The sequence below is a fragment of the Strix aluco genome, chromosome 8, assembly GCF_031877795.1.
Source record: "Strix aluco isolate bStrAlu1 chromosome 8, bStrAlu1.hap1, whole genome shotgun sequence".
NCBI lineage: Eukaryota > Metazoa > Chordata > Aves > Strigiformes > Strigidae > Strix > Strix aluco.
In genome coordinates this window covers 11,243,589-11,259,497 of record NC_133938.1, presented here as the reverse complement: position 1 = coordinate 11,259,497, position 15,909 = coordinate 11,243,589, and the positions used below count along the sequence as shown (strand labels likewise).

The 15,909-nt window shown below is 55.0% G+C and overlaps 1 protein-coding gene across 1 annotated transcript; it reads left to right on the top strand.

The window, feature by feature from the left end:
* Window positions 1-299: 299 nt before the first annotated feature.
* On the top strand, window positions 300-15,557 carry LOC141926796 (uncharacterized). Its single transcript, XM_074833195.1, has 5 exons — window positions 300-525; window positions 10,306-10,776; window positions 11,857-12,189; window positions 12,354-12,520; window positions 13,334-15,557. Exons 1-5 carry the CDS (start codon window positions 300-302, stop codon window positions 13,376-13,378), a joined length of 1,242 nt encoding a protein of 413 aa, XP_074689296.1. The 3' UTR covers window positions 13,379-15,557.
* The last annotated feature ends 352 nt before the right edge of the window (window positions 15,558-15,909 follow it).

Genomic DNA, 15,909 nt, shown 5'->3' with positions numbered 1-15,909 from the left:
TCAGCTGGGGGTGCCAGGGGCTATGTGGGACCAGACTGAGGGATGGTGAGGGCTTGGACCGGCGTCCCTCAGACCAGATCAGGGTGACGGGGTGGTGCAGGACTGGGCCGGGGATGCCCGGGACAGGGAAGGACCGGACCGGGGGTGCCCTGCCCGAACTTGGGGTGACCGGTCCGAGGATGCCGGGGCGGGACCGGACCAGGAGTGCCCTGCCCGAACTGGGGGTACCGGGGACCAACCGGCGATGCTGGGGGCGGTAACGAACCGGACCGAGAGTGTCGGGGCCGGACCGGACGGGGATGCGGGGGGGGTGCCGGGAGTGCCGGGGGTGGCAGCGGCCCCCGCCCCGCGCCTCCGGGGCCGGGGCTGGACCACGTGCCGCCCGCCCCGCCCCAGCCGCCGTCCCGCCCCGGCGCCGCCCCGGTGCCGCCGGCGGAGCCAGCGCGGATCGGCCCAGCATGGAGGGGACGCGGCGCGCCCTGCTCCGCCTCGCCGCCGCCTGCTGCCTGCTCTGCGCCCTGCCAGGTACCGGGGGTGGCCGCCCGAGGGGTACCAGCCCGGGGGGGGGCGGCCCGGGGGGGTCCCCGCCGGTCGGGGAGCGCAGCGCCGGAGGCAGCCGTCGGGGCAGCGCTGGGGCCCGGGCTCCTCCGGCGACTGGTGGGATTGTGGGAGGAGGGTTTGGGGAGCCCAACGCGGGGACGGAAACCTCCGGGGAGCAGCGCCCCGGGCCTGGCCCCGAAACTCGGGCCAAGTGCCCCCGGCGCCGGGCGCCGTCGCCCCGGCGGGCGCGTAGGTACGGTCGCCCAGGGATGCTCGGGGGGGGACACCCGGGCGAGACCCTCGCTGCAGGCAGCAGCAGCGAGGCCGCCCGCCCCGGCCTTGCCCATACAAGGCAGCTGCCGGCAGCGCTGGCCCCGCGGGCGCTGCGCCCCCGCCGGCGGGGCCGGGCCGGGCCGGGCCGGGCTCACCTCCCCGGGGCAACGGGAAAAGGGGGGGATGCGCGGGGAGGGCAGCGGCGAGCCCCGAGGCACTCGCCCTCCAGCATCCAGCCCTGCGAGCCCCGCGTCTGCCCCCCTGCAGCTCTCGGGCGCCTACGAGCCGCTGCTGAGCTTCCCCCCGAGGAGACCCCGGACAAAGCCGCAGCTCTGCCGCCTTCCTGCGGGCACAAGGCGCCCGCCCCGTCGTGCTGCCGGAGAGGAGGCGATGCCGGTGGCCGGGACGGAGCAGGAGCCAGACCCCGGCCCCAGGCAGCCTTTCCCAGGCTGTATTTCGGCTCGGCTCCACGAGCAACATGTCCCCACGTGGGCAGGCACAGTCTGCAGCGTGGCGCTGACAGCCTCGTCCACCGACACGCCGCCGAGCCCTGCCATGTGGCGGGAGCCTGCCCCGAGTCGGGGAGCTGTTGCCATCCCCCATGACCCTGGCAGTGACAAAGTCTGAGCTGGCATTTAGGGGCTTGCCTGGGGCTCGAGAAGCAAACATGTTTCTTCTTCTTTGTGGCTGAGAAAAAACCCTTGGCCAGAGCCCAGTCATATCACAGCACGGCGACAGCAGCTGTAAGAGATGGAGGGGTGACACATAGAAACTGGGTTTCTAGTAACTAATTGGGCTGGCAAAACCCCAGCATAGGTGCCCGCGGTGCCGAGTCCCGGCAGCAAGAGCAGCTCTTCAGGCTGAGGTTTTGGGTGCCGGATGCGGTTTGGCTGGGTTTGAGGCTGAGCATGGGGAAATAGTCCCAAACCAGCCCCCTTTATGTGGGCAAAGCCTTGGGTAACGCTGCGCTCCCCCTGCAAGGGTGGCTGTACACGGTGCTGGGAGGTGACTGGCCACTGGCAGAGGAACGATTTGGGATTTCCATCAGCCAAGAAGAGGAGCTCAGGGCTGCCACTGGCTGTGCTGGCCCCATGCCTCGCAGCTGGTCCCATGTCTCGCAGCGTGCTGAGGTACCCCCGGGGAGCTCCCTGCCCCAGCTGGCTCATAGAAGCCCTCTTGCTGCAAAGTTCAAGACTCAAACTGCTGGAACATGCCAGAATTAAAGTTGCGCTGGATTTCTCCTGGCATCTTTCATGCTTAGCGTTCCAGTCCCAAAGTCCCTTCACAGCCTCAGGAAATGGCACCTATGTAGCTAGCCTGGCCCTTGCCCTCATGGCTTTTGGGACCACTAGCTAATCCCAGCCACAGTTGAGAGAACAAATGTTTTGTGAAAATAGGTGGCATGAAAGAGATGCCAGCAATAAAAACTGCCCCATAGCAAGCACAACCCTTAATGAGACACCAGAGAATCCCAGCAGGACAGGGATGGGGGAAGGAGAGGTTCACCCGGAGATTGGTGCCAAAGTTGACAGTCCTGAGACAAACCTGTCCAAAACGGGGCTTGTCCCAGCTCTGCAAGCTGGTCTCTGCCCTGCTCCTGGCACAGATCCCCATTGCCCCCCCCATCCGGCAGTGCCTGCTCCCGCTTCCCAGCCGGGTTTGCTGCGAGGCCACAGAGGGGCTCGGGCTGCTGCGTCCCCCGTGCTCTGCCCACCCCAGCCTCTCAATGCAGCCTTTCTTCGCTGCCTGCGGAAATCCACTTCCTCCAGCACCGTCAGCCTTACAAATAAAACCCCGGAGTAATTTTGGTGTGGGCATTTTGCTGCCTCCCCCTCCCGCGCTGAGCTGCCTCCCAAGCGGAGGGGACAGTGCGGGCCGGGAGCGGTTCGAGCGCATAAAGCCCCGTCTGTCGGCACCCAGGGCCTCGCACACAGGCGGGCAGTGTGTCCACTTGCAGAGCCCCATGGCTGATTTGCCATGATTTTTTTCTCCGTGTTTGCCCAGGGCGAGGGGAAGTGGATGTACCCAAGCCCACCCTGGCTGGCTGGCCCCAGTTCTCCTGCATCCATAATGGAGCCACAGCTCCGTCCTCTCCTCAGGCTGGTACCTCCTGCTGTGTGGGGTAACCACCGACCCAACACCCGCTGCTCAGCCCCATCATGTTGTGCCGTCGCTCTTCGATGCTGTTTCTGTGCATGCTCTTCCCCCAGCCCCAGGTGCAGGGTGGATCTTGGCTCCCTGATGACCTGCTGGCCAGGGGAGAAGCACTAGCCTCTCTCAGCTCCCTTGGCCCCGTCCCTCTGGGCGAAGGGGAGCAGGGATGATCCAAAGCACAGAGGCCCCTCTCCCTCCTTCCTTTCCACCGAGGCCCTCTGGGTGGGCAGACGCAGGGGTTTCCACAAGCTGCCTTGCGGTGACGCTGGCTGCCTTCATCCCCACCACACTCATGAGGCTCAGCACCGCTCGGGTCCGGGGCCGTGTCCTGAGCCCTGTAGTGCTGCTCAGGGCAGGGCCAGGGCACGTGCTCACCCTGCATGACCCAAACCGCGGCTGCTCAGGGCAGGATGCATCCTCCAAGGCCCACGGCCCATGAAACCAGCAGCCACACAGCTGGAAGGTCCTGGGGGCTGCTCAGGGTTGGGCAGATTTCCTGATGACTCCCCCCCAGTTCATGCCACACTGCCCTGGAGACTCCCTGCTGACATGGGGCTGCTATTAAGGCAACTGGCTAATTAATTTTCTCTTAATGACACGAGTACTTCCTCCACTGCAGCTGTGACTCCCAGGGTAAGCAGGGTCAGGGCTGGCTGATGCCAGACCTCCCTGCTGTTGCTGTATTATTGGGGTTACGCAGCCCCAGAGAAGGGCAGGCTTCCTAGGCCTTGGGTGCTGTGCGTGTCCCCAGCAGCCTCTGGACAAAGGGGTCTTCATCACGGCTCAATCCCTGCACCGAGGAACAAAGCAAACAGCGTGGGAGCCTCCCAGGCACCTTCTTGCCAAGCCGAGTGCTTCGTAGCTGCATGCGGCCAGTGGAAAATAACTGGCTGGTGTGACAGTGGTGGCTGAGGAAGGCAGCCTGCTCTCCCCTTTTGTCCTGCCACAGGAGTTCAGAATAAGCCCCCTCGCCTCTAAATGGGGGATCAAGCGATGGGGCTTCATGCAAACCTGTGGGAAAGCAGTTTCTTGCATCTCTCCCCACCCTGGCTGGGTGGGGAAGGGCTCACGTGGCAGGGCTAGGCAGAGTGTGCCACCCTGGGGTGCTGCGTCCCACAGGCAGGCGCTCGGGCTGGCACTGCCCCCCTCCCCGGCTCAGGCTCTGGCACCGCTGCATGCTCTGGGCATGTCTGTGCTGCTTTATGGCTTTTCCTAGTACTGAAGAACCTGTGCTCGGCATTTACGGCGCCGTTTCCAGGGCTGCTCATCTCTGCTCTCGCAACTCTCTGCCCGGCTCTGCTATACCACCTTTGGCTGGTTGTTCCCATCCCAAATGCAGTGCCACCAAATAAAACGGTAGCACTGGCATGCTCCTGGCTCCCCTTTTTGCTCCCCAGGGGTTCAAGCTTGAGGCCTGGCATCCACAAATGCCCTGGGGAAGCATCCTCCTGCCTGCCCGGGCAGGTTGGGCGCTGGGCTGTCCTTCCCCAGCGCTGCGCTCGCTCAGCGCCCCATATCTAATCTGGGCCCCGTCTCGTGCTCAGCTCGTGGCCACCTGCCTATCGGGCTGGAAGGAGCTTCTCGGTCAGGAGACACGGTTTCTATTCCTGTCCCTTACCGCAGCCCTTGATTTGCAGCATGCCTGGCAGCTTTCAGGGCCGCGCTGGGTGCTCGGCACCCCCAGTTCAGCCTCCCCCATCCCCCAGTTTTGCTGCCTGTGCAACGGCATGGCCCAGCTCGCAGAGGCCACGTGGGGTGCAATGAATTAACTTGCTGCTGCGAGAGCTCCACTGTGGTCCCCAGGCAGGCTGCAAGGCCTGATCTGTCCCTGCGCCCCATGCCTGGACTCCTCACAGCAGCTGGAGCCAGTTCAGCCTCTCTCTGCCAGGACAGGGATGGGGACAGTCCTGGCATCAGCCCTGGCAGGGAGAGCACTGGAGCTTGCAGCAAACGCAGCCCAGTGGCATCCTGCCTCCATCCAGGTCCTGCGAGGTATCAAACTGGAGCCGAGTTTACAAAGCAGTTGCCCTTCGTACCAGATCTGTGTCTCTGCGCCTTGCTTCATCGCAATGAGGGTGTTTGCCCTACAGTATCCCTGGTGCATCTGGCACCTTCCTGAAGGGCTCTAGAAATCTCTCCTGCCCCTTGTTTTTTTTATTCCAAACTCAGAGTTAAGGAGAAGAGGTCAGGCTCAGCTGGTATCTAATCAGCAGCTACTCCAGTTCCACTTTTAATTGAAATGAAGAGCCTTGGTTTTAAATCCCACTGTATGGTTTTATTTGCATTTATACTCAAGCTCTTTTGCCTTGAAGAGGTTGTTTAATTACCGTTGGTTGGTAACCATAAAAAGGTAATAACTGGCAACAAAAGATAATTTCTACACTTAATGGAGTACTTTGCTAAGCAATAGGATATAATTGCTTAAATACATATAGGTTACAGCTTATGCTGTTACTTTTTAAACATTATATTAATTTTGCATTTTACTAGGTTGTTTGTGACTTGAGCTGTTACACTTACATGGAAATTGAATTCAGTTAGTGCACAAAAATAGCATTTTAGAAGGGTTTGGGTGCCTTTTCAATGAATCAGAGTAGTGGTTTGACACGCATTCTGTAGGAAGCGGATTTAAGTGAGGTGCTATCCACAGACAGTGACAGCCTGCGCAGGAGGATACATCTGCACCAGGGAGTCCTGCTCCCACGGGCACTTTTTCTGAAATCCTGGGTGGATCCTTCCTCATCTTTGTGCTCAGCTCTCACCTGGGTCTCTGTGCACCTCTTCCAGCAGTGACTGCAGCCTGCACCCCACTGCCCTGCTCTCCCTCGAGCCCCGGCAGCCAGCCTGCTGCTGGCTTCCGTACCTTACATGGCTCTTCTACGTCTCACCCTAAGAGGGATTTTAGAAACAGTGATAAAGCCTATGGATTGGAGTCAGGTCTGTGTTGACCCTTGGGGAGCTCAGGCTGAGATAGGAAGGAGGGTGCAGAGGATGCTGCTGGGACTGGGGCAGGAGGGTTGTGGCAAGAACTTATCTGCAGGCTGATCCAGCTGAGGCCCTGTTCTCTCTTGCTGCCTTGTTTTATTCTGAGAAACAAATAGACTGTGGGGTGACTGCTGTGGCAGAGGATGGAGGAGACGTCCCCACTCTGCGTGGCTGCCCTGACACAGCAGCGATGCTCTGTGCTGGTTCTGCAAACCTTCCTCAGCCCCTCGCTTGGCCCCAGCCCTGAAACTTGGGCAGGGAGAGCAAAGCAGGAATGGCCCCATCTCCTGCAGAGCTGGCTTCCTTCACTCCTCTTCATTATGGCATATTTATACCATGTCTGCTCTGGAGCTGGTGGGAGTTCGGGTTGATGTGTGGAGGTCCCTCGGTGTCATCATGCAGCGCCAGAGAGGACCAAAGCTGTGGGCTGATGCTCAGAGCCCTCCCTTCTCTTGCGGAGCAGGGAGCGTTTCCCACCCTTGTCCAAGGCAGGGGCTTCTCAGCTGGCTGCATCCCTCCTCCCCTGGGGCTGCTCTCTTCCTTCACCCCTCTCCTTTCCCAGACAGAGGTCACTGCAGTCAGCACTGTCTGATGGGAGCTGCCGCTCCAAGTCCACCAGCCCTGCCCTAATGTGGTCTGAGATCGCTGGTTCTCACCAGGCGCAGACTGAGCCTGGTGGTTAGCACAGACCCGGGGCTGTAGCCTGGGGACCACCAGCCAGCTCTGCTTTAGCAGGCACTGCAGCATAACCAAAGCAAACCCACCCTTGGTTCCCCATCAGGGAAAAAGAGATGCTGCTATTATCAGAGCTCTTGCTTGCAGCTGGTCCTGCTTCTTCACTTGCAGTGTGGTCATAGTTGCTTTATTATGGATCCAAGGGTGACTGTACCTTCACCAGCTGTCTTGGGGTGCTGCAACTGTCAGGCCTTGGAGAATCCCAGAGAAGGTGAAGCATCCACACTAACTCCTTCCCTTACCACCTGAGACAAGAGGGGCATGGTTCCCTCTTGTCTGCAGGAGCTGATGAGGGCGATGCCTCAGGCAATGCAGCCACAGCCTCCCTGGCATGTGGTGCAGGAAGCAGAGCTCCTCCGGGAAGATGCCAGGGTAACGAGCTCTGACCTGAGTCTCTCTAAGTAAGTGATAAACAGCTAAAAACATCATCGCTCAGCGACTGGAGCAGTCACAACAGCGCTGGAGCTGGGGATTTTCCAACCTGTCGGGCACTGAGAATCCAGAGCAAACCACAGTGGTTGGACCCTGGAGGACCACAGCTGGCGTGGGGTTTGTTGGGTCTCAGCCAGCACAGCCAGCCACAGCGGCTTCGCAGCAGAGCCGTGGTCTCCCCCACTGCACTGCGGGGTTTGCGCTGGAGCTGGGTGGGAATGGGTTGCCTGTTTGGGTGGTAAAACTGGGGGAAACAAAGTTGTGGCATTGCAGCAATGTAGTAAATCTTAATGCAAGACCCTGTCGGGGGTGTTTTTATTTTAAAACAAAACCAAAGTAACACTCATTAGTGCTTGCACTCTTAACACCCACGTGTTCACAAGCACTAAATTGCACCTATCAGGTATTTCCCCAGGTGCTTTGCTTGGTGACTGTGTGCTGGCTTTGGATGTGCCCTTACCCCTTGGGAGCTGACAGACAGTGATGGTGGTCTTTTGTCTTGTCTGTCTCCCAGTGATCAGGATTTACTCACTGTCCTTTATTTCCTTGCCCATCTTAAGGCTCTGGCCTTGTTCTCTATCTTCCCACCATCATCTCTTATTGGCTTGAGTCTTAGTGTTAGCCTGGTTTAGGCTCTCCCTTTTTCCAGGCTCTCCTTTGTTTCCTGAGCTGGGTGTGCCGACATGTGCTAGGTTAGATGACCTGCTAATCCAGGTGCCATCAACACCCGCCATGCCCAAAGGCCTCAGAGCAGGTCTCTTTCCGTACCTGCCAATTTTAACATCTCTTCTGCAATTCTCTACAACCGGGGTTTTACATACCACAGTGCTGGTGTGGCTGCCACTACAGCACAGGCCTTTCTGCAATGGTCCTGCTATGTTCCTGTGGGATGCGAGGCCAGAGCAGCCCTGGGTACCACCTCCTCGCTGATCATGGACACTGGGATGTTCTGTGGGAAGGAGCTGTGTGGCTGCTCACAGAAAGAAGAGCTTAGAGAAGTACTGCTCCAACCAGCTCTCCTTCACAGACAGCAGGGTGCTGTGTGTGCAGCCCATCCTTATTTGCAGGGTGGAGGGAGCTGTTTGTCCCCACAAACCCTCCTGCCCCACTGCACCTCGTGGCAGGGATGCCAGCTCCTGACACTGTGGGGAGGTGCCCTGGTGTGTAAGGCCCAGACTCGTTTGCCTTCTCGCTGGCTTTCCTTTCCTAGTCAGAAACTGGCACAACCGTTTCAGAGGTGCTCAGGCCTTTGTGCAAGACTGCGTGACCCTGATCATGACTTGCCACCCTGTGGGAGGCCGCCCCAGGCACAGGCCAGCTATTCAAAGCAGCACGTAGCCAGGCTCGGCGCTGGCCGGGCACCTGGCCACCACCTTTCCTGTTTACTCCGTGGTGACAGTGCAGCTCTGTGTGCGTCTCTTGCTACGTTAGGAACAGGTAATCGGGTGTTTACAGAGAGAGCATCTGCCAATGCCGAGTTGGGATCCTTCAGCGCTGCTCAGCGCAGGCTCTGGAGCTGCTGGGAGCTCACCCAGCAGGCAGCATGCTGAATAGCAAAGCTGGGTTCAGGGCTGGAAATTGTTGCATGAAGAGCTGTGAGCTTTGGTGCCTGATCCCGGGAAACACAGTGCTCAGCTCTTTTCCTTCCAGGTGTTACTGGTGTGAGCATATCCTATGCCTTAGCTCCATTTCAGAGAGCAGTTTGCTTTTTTAGAGGCATGTTCTGGCCACTGACAGCTGGATCCAGGCGAGGCCAAAGGGAGCATCACTTACGCCTTCAGTCTTCATGTTTAAGTTGCCCCAGCTGGGGCTCCTCTCGAGAGCTTGTTCTCCGAACGTGCCGAGCAGGGCTGTGCTGCCTGCTTGTGCATCCCCCGCCGGAGCCCTCCTGGGACTGGGGCCCCAGGCCGGGGAAGCACAGTTCCGTCAGGCTGCTTCGAGGTTTTGAATTCTCCAGCTGGTCAGGGTACTGTGAAGGTCTCCTGAGAGAGTTGTATTGTGTCTTTTTTTAGGGCCTGTTAAGTGCTGTAGCTGGAGAAGAGCTCTGATAACTGTGTCCATTCTAAAGAGCTTTTAAAAACTGCTGAGACTTCCCCAAAGCCTTAGTACAAGAGTGGGCTGCTTTGTTGGTGAATGAATCTTTCTTGGTTACGGCATCTGCCTCGAATGCTTCTCCACTATGGAGAGAGTGGGCATGAAGATGGATCTGCCCCACGCCTCTGTGGCTTGGGTAGAAACTTGGACAGATGTCATTAAAATATTGACCATGTGATGTTTTTAAATTGTCTGGAGACTCCATCCTGATGTGGCTACATTTCTCTGTTTTCTTCCTGTTTACACCCTAAAAAACCCACGCAGGATCCATGTTTATAATCAGGCAGAGTAAGAGCCCTGTGGTTTTCCTCCTCCCGCATGCTGTCACACCGTCTACCGGCTGTGGATCCGGGGGGATCCTTGCTCGCTGCAGGTCCCCGCAAGGGAAGCTAGCCCTGTTTGCTCTAGTGGGAGGCTGAGTAGCTCCCCATTTCTATGACAACAGTCGCACTTTATGGTGGTGATGTGTTCATAAATAGCTCATGAATGCAGCTCCCAAAGTACACCACCAGCCCTGTTAGCTGTAGTACTCTCTTGCTACCCATTTCATCTTTCCCTCTAGCAGCAAGCCCACACTACTGCTAAGATGATGAGCAATACATGCTTTACCCTTGCCAGCCACAGACTTTTTAAACATTACTTTTCTACACTTGTGCCAGGGGAGCTAGAGGATCTACTTCCCCTTTTTCCCCACTTGTATTTTTTCTGCACTGCTTTCTCAATGAACGAAGGAAGACTTATCTGAGTTTCTCCCAGAATCAGGTCTCAGGTGGTACTTTAAGAAAAACCCAAATCCTCCAAAAGGGTTTAAGAGAGGTGCTCCAGGGTAGAGGGGTTAGTGATGCTGACCCCACAGAACAGGAGCAGAGGGCTTGAGAGGGAGGAGGGTAAAGACAGGTCCCCTAGAGCAGATCCCTGCCTCAGAGAGGCCAGGAAGACAGAGGAGCTATTTGAACCCCTTCCCCAGGTGTGAACCTCTGCTGGATTTGGAGTTAAGGGGATGGAAAGGTTCAATTCCTGGCCTCCTCTGTTTCTCCTCCCAGTGTGGGATCTCTGACAAACTTCTCAGCATTTCTTAACTCTATTCTGTAGGAGAGGGACAGAAGACAGCACAGACCTTGGAGACACCATCACTTTTTCTTAGCACAGTTCTGACCTCGCATCAGCCAACGGAAGCCTCTGCCTTCAGTCCAGTGACTACTGCCATTCCCGAGACAAGCCTGGAGAAAAAACTGACTGCTGCAACACTCAATGCCACTGGAGCCCACGCTACAGAGATGGAGGATGCCTCCATCCCTACCACTCCCATGGTAGGCACCCAGGCGGAGAGACTGCAGGCTTCCACCCCTGCCAGCCCCAGAGATGTCACAGTTACACAGCGCGAGCACCACAACGTGAGCTTGTCAGTCAACAGCAGCACTGAAATCCCCTCTCCTACCCCGACTGCCAGTACTCTGGAAGAAAACCAGCCCAACCATGAAGTCACAGAGACTTTCAGCACAACTGAAGAAATGGATGACACCAGCAGTGCAACCCCCACACTTCCTCTGAACAGTGTGCCGGGTAAGGTTTTGCCTTTACTGCCTATGCAGAAAGTCCTGCCCCAAGGATGCACAACCTGGAAACTTCTGTGAACCCTCATGGGAACTGGGGAGAGGGAGAAGAAGGAAATGAGCCCTTAAGCACGGCCACTTAGTGAGACTGACTTGCAGAGGTGCTGTTAGTTCAGCATCCTCTTTGCAAACCCCATTAATTATGGTATTAATTGTGCTGTCTGTTTTCTGATGAGGACATTGATTGTGTGCAGGGAAATCCTTTATATAGCTCACCCAAAACAACATGCTTCAGCAGCACTGCCCAGCTGGGCTTCTCCTGCACCAGGGCTGGGGACTTGACAGGAACCACTGCAGAACTGGGCAGCACCCCCTCCCTTAACACAAAGCATGGAGATGGGCAGGCAGAAGCATCAGCCCATCCATCCCTGGGCAACCATGGGAACCCCTACCCTACCTTCAGATCCCTCTGGGCAGCGTAGGGACTGGCTATAGGGTCTGCAATCCCAGTCTCACCCACCTTGGGGCCCGTCAGGCTGTCACACACCCCTGATACAAGGCAGATATTGATTGACCACTGATTTGCACAGTGTTCATGCACAACTGCATCCTTTGCCCTGGCTTGTGTCACGGGGTCCTGCTGTTCTGCGATGCATGGAGACAGCCTCAGGGGATGCTGCTACCCAGTCCCTGGGCAGCTCCCTTTGTGCTCCCTGTAAGGAGAAATGAGAGACCTTTCCCAGTCTCTTGCTCTGGGGTGCAATACCCAGCTCTGTGCAGAGCTGTTTGAGGCTTCTCTGCTTGTCCTTCGTCCCCAGAAGACAGGATTTGTGGGCCCAGCTGAGGTTGCCTGACATTGCAGATTGGCACATATGAAAACCAAGAGGACTTTCTAAGCACTGATGCTTATAGTGTGCCTCAGCTGTGGCTGTGCTATAGGACCTGCTTGTTTTCCAAAGAGTTGTCAATAAGCTGCTTTTCATATAGTCCCAGCAGTCTTCCTTACAGCCTCACTTCCACCTCATCCAGTCCCACAGAACAGTGCGCTGCACTTTACCCTTTGAAATAACTGCTTGTTCCTATTTTGCAGCAGCAACAACTAACAGCTCTCAGCTGGGGCCTTTTGATGGGCAGACCATGGGGCCCACAGCAGCAAGGTCTGAAACCAGGCCAGGAACAAGCCCTGTGGGTGCCACAGAGGAAAGCACCACGGAGCCCAGAACCTCTTCTGCTCCCATCTCCACCGTAGGGAGCACATCCCCTGCTATCGCCTCCAGTACTGTGACAGTGAGATCCCTTGTGACCAGCTCCTCGTCTACCAGCACAGCTGATACCCCCACCAACACATCTACACTGGAGCAGCCATTAAAACCCATGCACGAGAAAGCTTCTGTGTTGGATGTTGCTGATGACAAAAATCCAGGTAAATGCTCTGCTTTTGTTCCTGCTCTCACAAAACATAGCAAAGGGTTGGGGCTACCTTGAATTGCCTCTCAGTTGTACTAAGCAGAACCAGAGAAGACTCGGCTTTGCTACTCCAGCCCTTGAAGGCTCTCTTTTGGCCTCATTCCCTTGGTATCCTTGCAGAGCTACCCAGTTCTCCTTTGGCTGAGACAACGAGGGCAGACCCCTTGGTAATCACCGTGATCTCTGTCTTCATTGTCATGGTGGGCATCCTAGGCCTGGTGGGCTTCTTGAGATACCGCCAGCACAACAGCCGCATGGAGTTCCGGCGCCTGCAGGACCTGCCCATGGTGAGTAATGCCTTCAGCCCAGCCTGACATGGTCTGGCTTGCTACTGGCTGCTTTGCAGTTCCCCTTCTCTACTACATTAGCAATGCTTTGGGTCTTTGCAGCAGCAAGAATGCTGATCACAACTCCTGTTCCCTCTTAGGTCCCTCTCCTTCCATCCAGGGTTTGAATCAAGACAGCAAGTCTCAAGGATGGCCACTAAAGAAGCTCTCTGCCTTCCCCTCACTCTGCAGGGGAATGCTAAGAGGTTAAATAGAGAGGAAGGGGAGTTCCATCCAAACTTCCCCTGAAATGACACCTTCCTAGCCTCCTCTTGTGTATTCTGTATTTGTTTTGTGACTATGACAAAGCAGATTCCATGCTCTGTTCCAGGGAGGTTGTCTGTCTGTCTGCATTTGACCCTTTGGGGATATAAAAAGATATGAGGTTTCAGAGGCTGGATTAGCTCTGGGGAATCTGCAACTAACTTTGCACTTTCTGGGACAGAGGAGTACCGATTCCCTTCTGCAGCTAGCAAGCAAGCTGATGCTGTTTCAAGCTGAGTAGAGTTTTCCACAGCCAGGGTCTTCCACATCCCTGCAGCAGGCAGGCTCTTCCTGCACACACCTCTCCAAAAGCTGCAGCAGGAGGGGAGAATGACAGTCCAAAGATCCAGGAATTGCCCAGGGACAGCATTTGGGTGGATTGCTGGACAGATGGCCACGCTGTGACAGTGTGGATGAGCAGGCTGTGCTGCCTGCACAGCACTCTGCCAGGCTGGGACTGCATGCCATCGTGCAGACATCTCATTAAAGCACACTCTTCTCTGCTTCTAGGATGACATGATGGAGGACACCCCTCTCTCACTCTACAGCTACTAGGCAACCGGGCTGTCCTCTGCCTGGCTGGCTGAACTTCCCAGAGGAGAAGGCCTTGAGGACTTGGTCCCAGACGATCTGCTGAGGAATGAGGGGCTGTTATTTGCACACAACTGAAAGATCTTTTTCAGATGGCTTTTGGTTTTAGACATTTTAAACAATTCAATGGTGAAGTTTTTATGCTGGGAATCAGAGCCCAAGTCTGGCCCTTTCCTCTAGTCTCTCCTTGAAACAAGGCCCTCAAGAGGGGGGCCCTCCTCCTTTTAGTGTGGTCACCAATTAGCCAAGACAACCTTTGCCATCACATTCTGCATGGATCTCTTCTGTCCATCTTGGCAGCTGCTGCTTTCAAAGGAGGTGGGCAAGTGATCCATACAAGAGCTCTTAACACTGGTGGCATCAGCACAGTGCTAGCAAAGGAGACTGCTGTTTTCTGAGGGAGCCAAGGATATGGAAATCAGTTCTCTGGGCTCACTCTTGTTCTGTATTTTTAAGGTTGTTTGGTTTGGTTTTTTCTTGCACTTTTTTTTGTTCCTGTTTCAGCTTTAGTCCTGGGATTGGCACTGCCCCTCCTGAAACACCTACCAGGAGGATGACAGACTGCTCTGCTTCCTTCCTACATGCATGCCTTTTCTTTTTAGCCAGGGAAAACAGTTTTGTGGCCACTGGAGAAGTGCCCTTGCTACTTGATGTTGCTTTGAAGTTGCTGGGAGGAAAATGAACATAATTTTAGCTTAACGGGGCTTGATAGGACTCAGTCTATTGCGAAGTAGACACACTGATTTGGTCTCACCAAAATTAGGAAACTGTGTCTCCCATACTTGATGCTTTCAGCATATGCGTAAACTCCTTGCCCAGGCTCAGTAAATGCTTTAATCCATTTCCCTGCCTGGATTGACACATGTCTTTCCTCAGGTACCCCCCATTTTGCTGCTAGCATCTGGTTGCTGAAAGTTGTTGTACAAAACTAGTACTGCACTCTCCCTCCTCTGCTATGCAAGATCAAAGCTCCTTTACCTTCCAATGTTGGTCTTTGAGCCAGTTGGTGTCTTGTCATGAGGACAGATCCTGGATGTAGGTGCCTTCCTCCCCTTCCCTTTCCAGGTGTTAGGCTGATCAGATTCTGCACTTTCACCTCAAAATATCACTGCTGTAGACTGCATCCAAGGCTCTTGAGACCCCACAAGGAAACGCACAGACCAGAGCCTCTGAGTGTAAGTTTGAGGATCTTTTGGTGTCCTCACCTCAGAAAGACCAGAGTGTGCGTGACATGAAAACCTTCATGTAATTAACACCTGCTCCCGTTTTCTAATTCACATTTGACTGCAGGTAAAGAGAAACATATGCCTTCTTTAGAGTGTTTGATTTTTGACTAAGCCAGTTGCTCCCTCAGGACACAGCAAGGGCTAGAGATTATCTACAACGTTGCTCTTACAAAGCCTCAGTCTTTCAGTAGCAACACTCACTGACCCCACAAGGACAGATACCAGGCCTCACTAGCAAAAGCACCTTTTTTTTTCCAGTGCTGTTATTGCTTGTCTTAGCAGGGAAAGGGGAATTTCCCCATCAGCAGGGCTCAAATTATCTGCAAAGCCCAAAGATGGAGCAGAACTGGTCTGGGACAAATAGATGAACTGGGTAAGGCAGCAGTTCCTCCTTCCTGCATTACTACTTCCGAAGTGGCTGACAAGTGGCTGCAGTGCAGTTTGGGTTCAGCTGTTGGCTTTGGCCTTGCATATATTTATTGTAAGGATGCGCAGTAAAATAGGGAAGAAAGGTTGGTTCTCTCCTACTATTATTGCATGAAAACTAAAGGGCAATTGTCACAACTCCAAAGCTTTTGTATCAAGCATTGTCTGCACAGAGCAATCTCCCCAGCTACAGACTTGTTTCCCCTGCCAGAGGGCAGGGTGCTACTGGTTTTTGGCACAAAGAGAGGCAAGTTAGTGGTGGAAAATAGAACTCCATCCAGGCTGGAACTGGTACAGGCTGGCATAGCTGGAAAGTATCTCTGCACACAACCAAAAGGGCAGGGGCTAGTTGTTCTGGTTTCCCATGCATCGCTGTCCAGGGGAAAGGGGTGAGGAAGAAAACTCACCCAACACCAAAGTGCAACTTTCTTTGTAAAATATGTTAATAGTGGAATTTTTTTTCTGCAATAAAGTTACAAATGCCAAAGGTGTCCCAGTCCTCATATTTTCATTGCAAACATCTAACTGAAAAGTTTTTGTAGATCACAATGAATCCTGTGATAAACAACAGCATTTTGGGGTAGGAACACTCACAGAGTTGATACTAGTGAAAATGCCAGACAGCTATAAACCATAGCTCTGAGGGTTCAGAATGACACCACCCCCTGCTTGTGTTGCTTCTTGTCAGGGTCATTCCCTGCGTGGGGTGGCTGAGATTAATTTCTATACAGTCAAATAAGATGAAACCTGTCTTAGAGAACCACAGTAGACCAAATATCTAACATACACCTTCAGACTCTCTTCCTTTCCCTCTGATTGAAGATATCCTTATTCTCATCTGTT

Coding starts and splice junctions, on each gene's coding strand:
- LOC141926796 (XM_074833195.1), top strand. CDS start 300: ATGCGGGGGGGGTGCCGGGAGTGCCGGGGGTGGCAGCGGCCCCCGCCC. Junction 10,777..11,856: donor TCCTCTGAACAGTGTGCCGG/GTAAGGTTTTGC, acceptor CCTATTTTGCAG/CAGCAACAACTAACAGCTCT. Junction 12,190..12,353: donor TGCTGATGACAAAAATCCAG/GTAAATGCTCTG, acceptor GTATCCTTGCAG/AGCTACCCAGTTCTCCTTTG.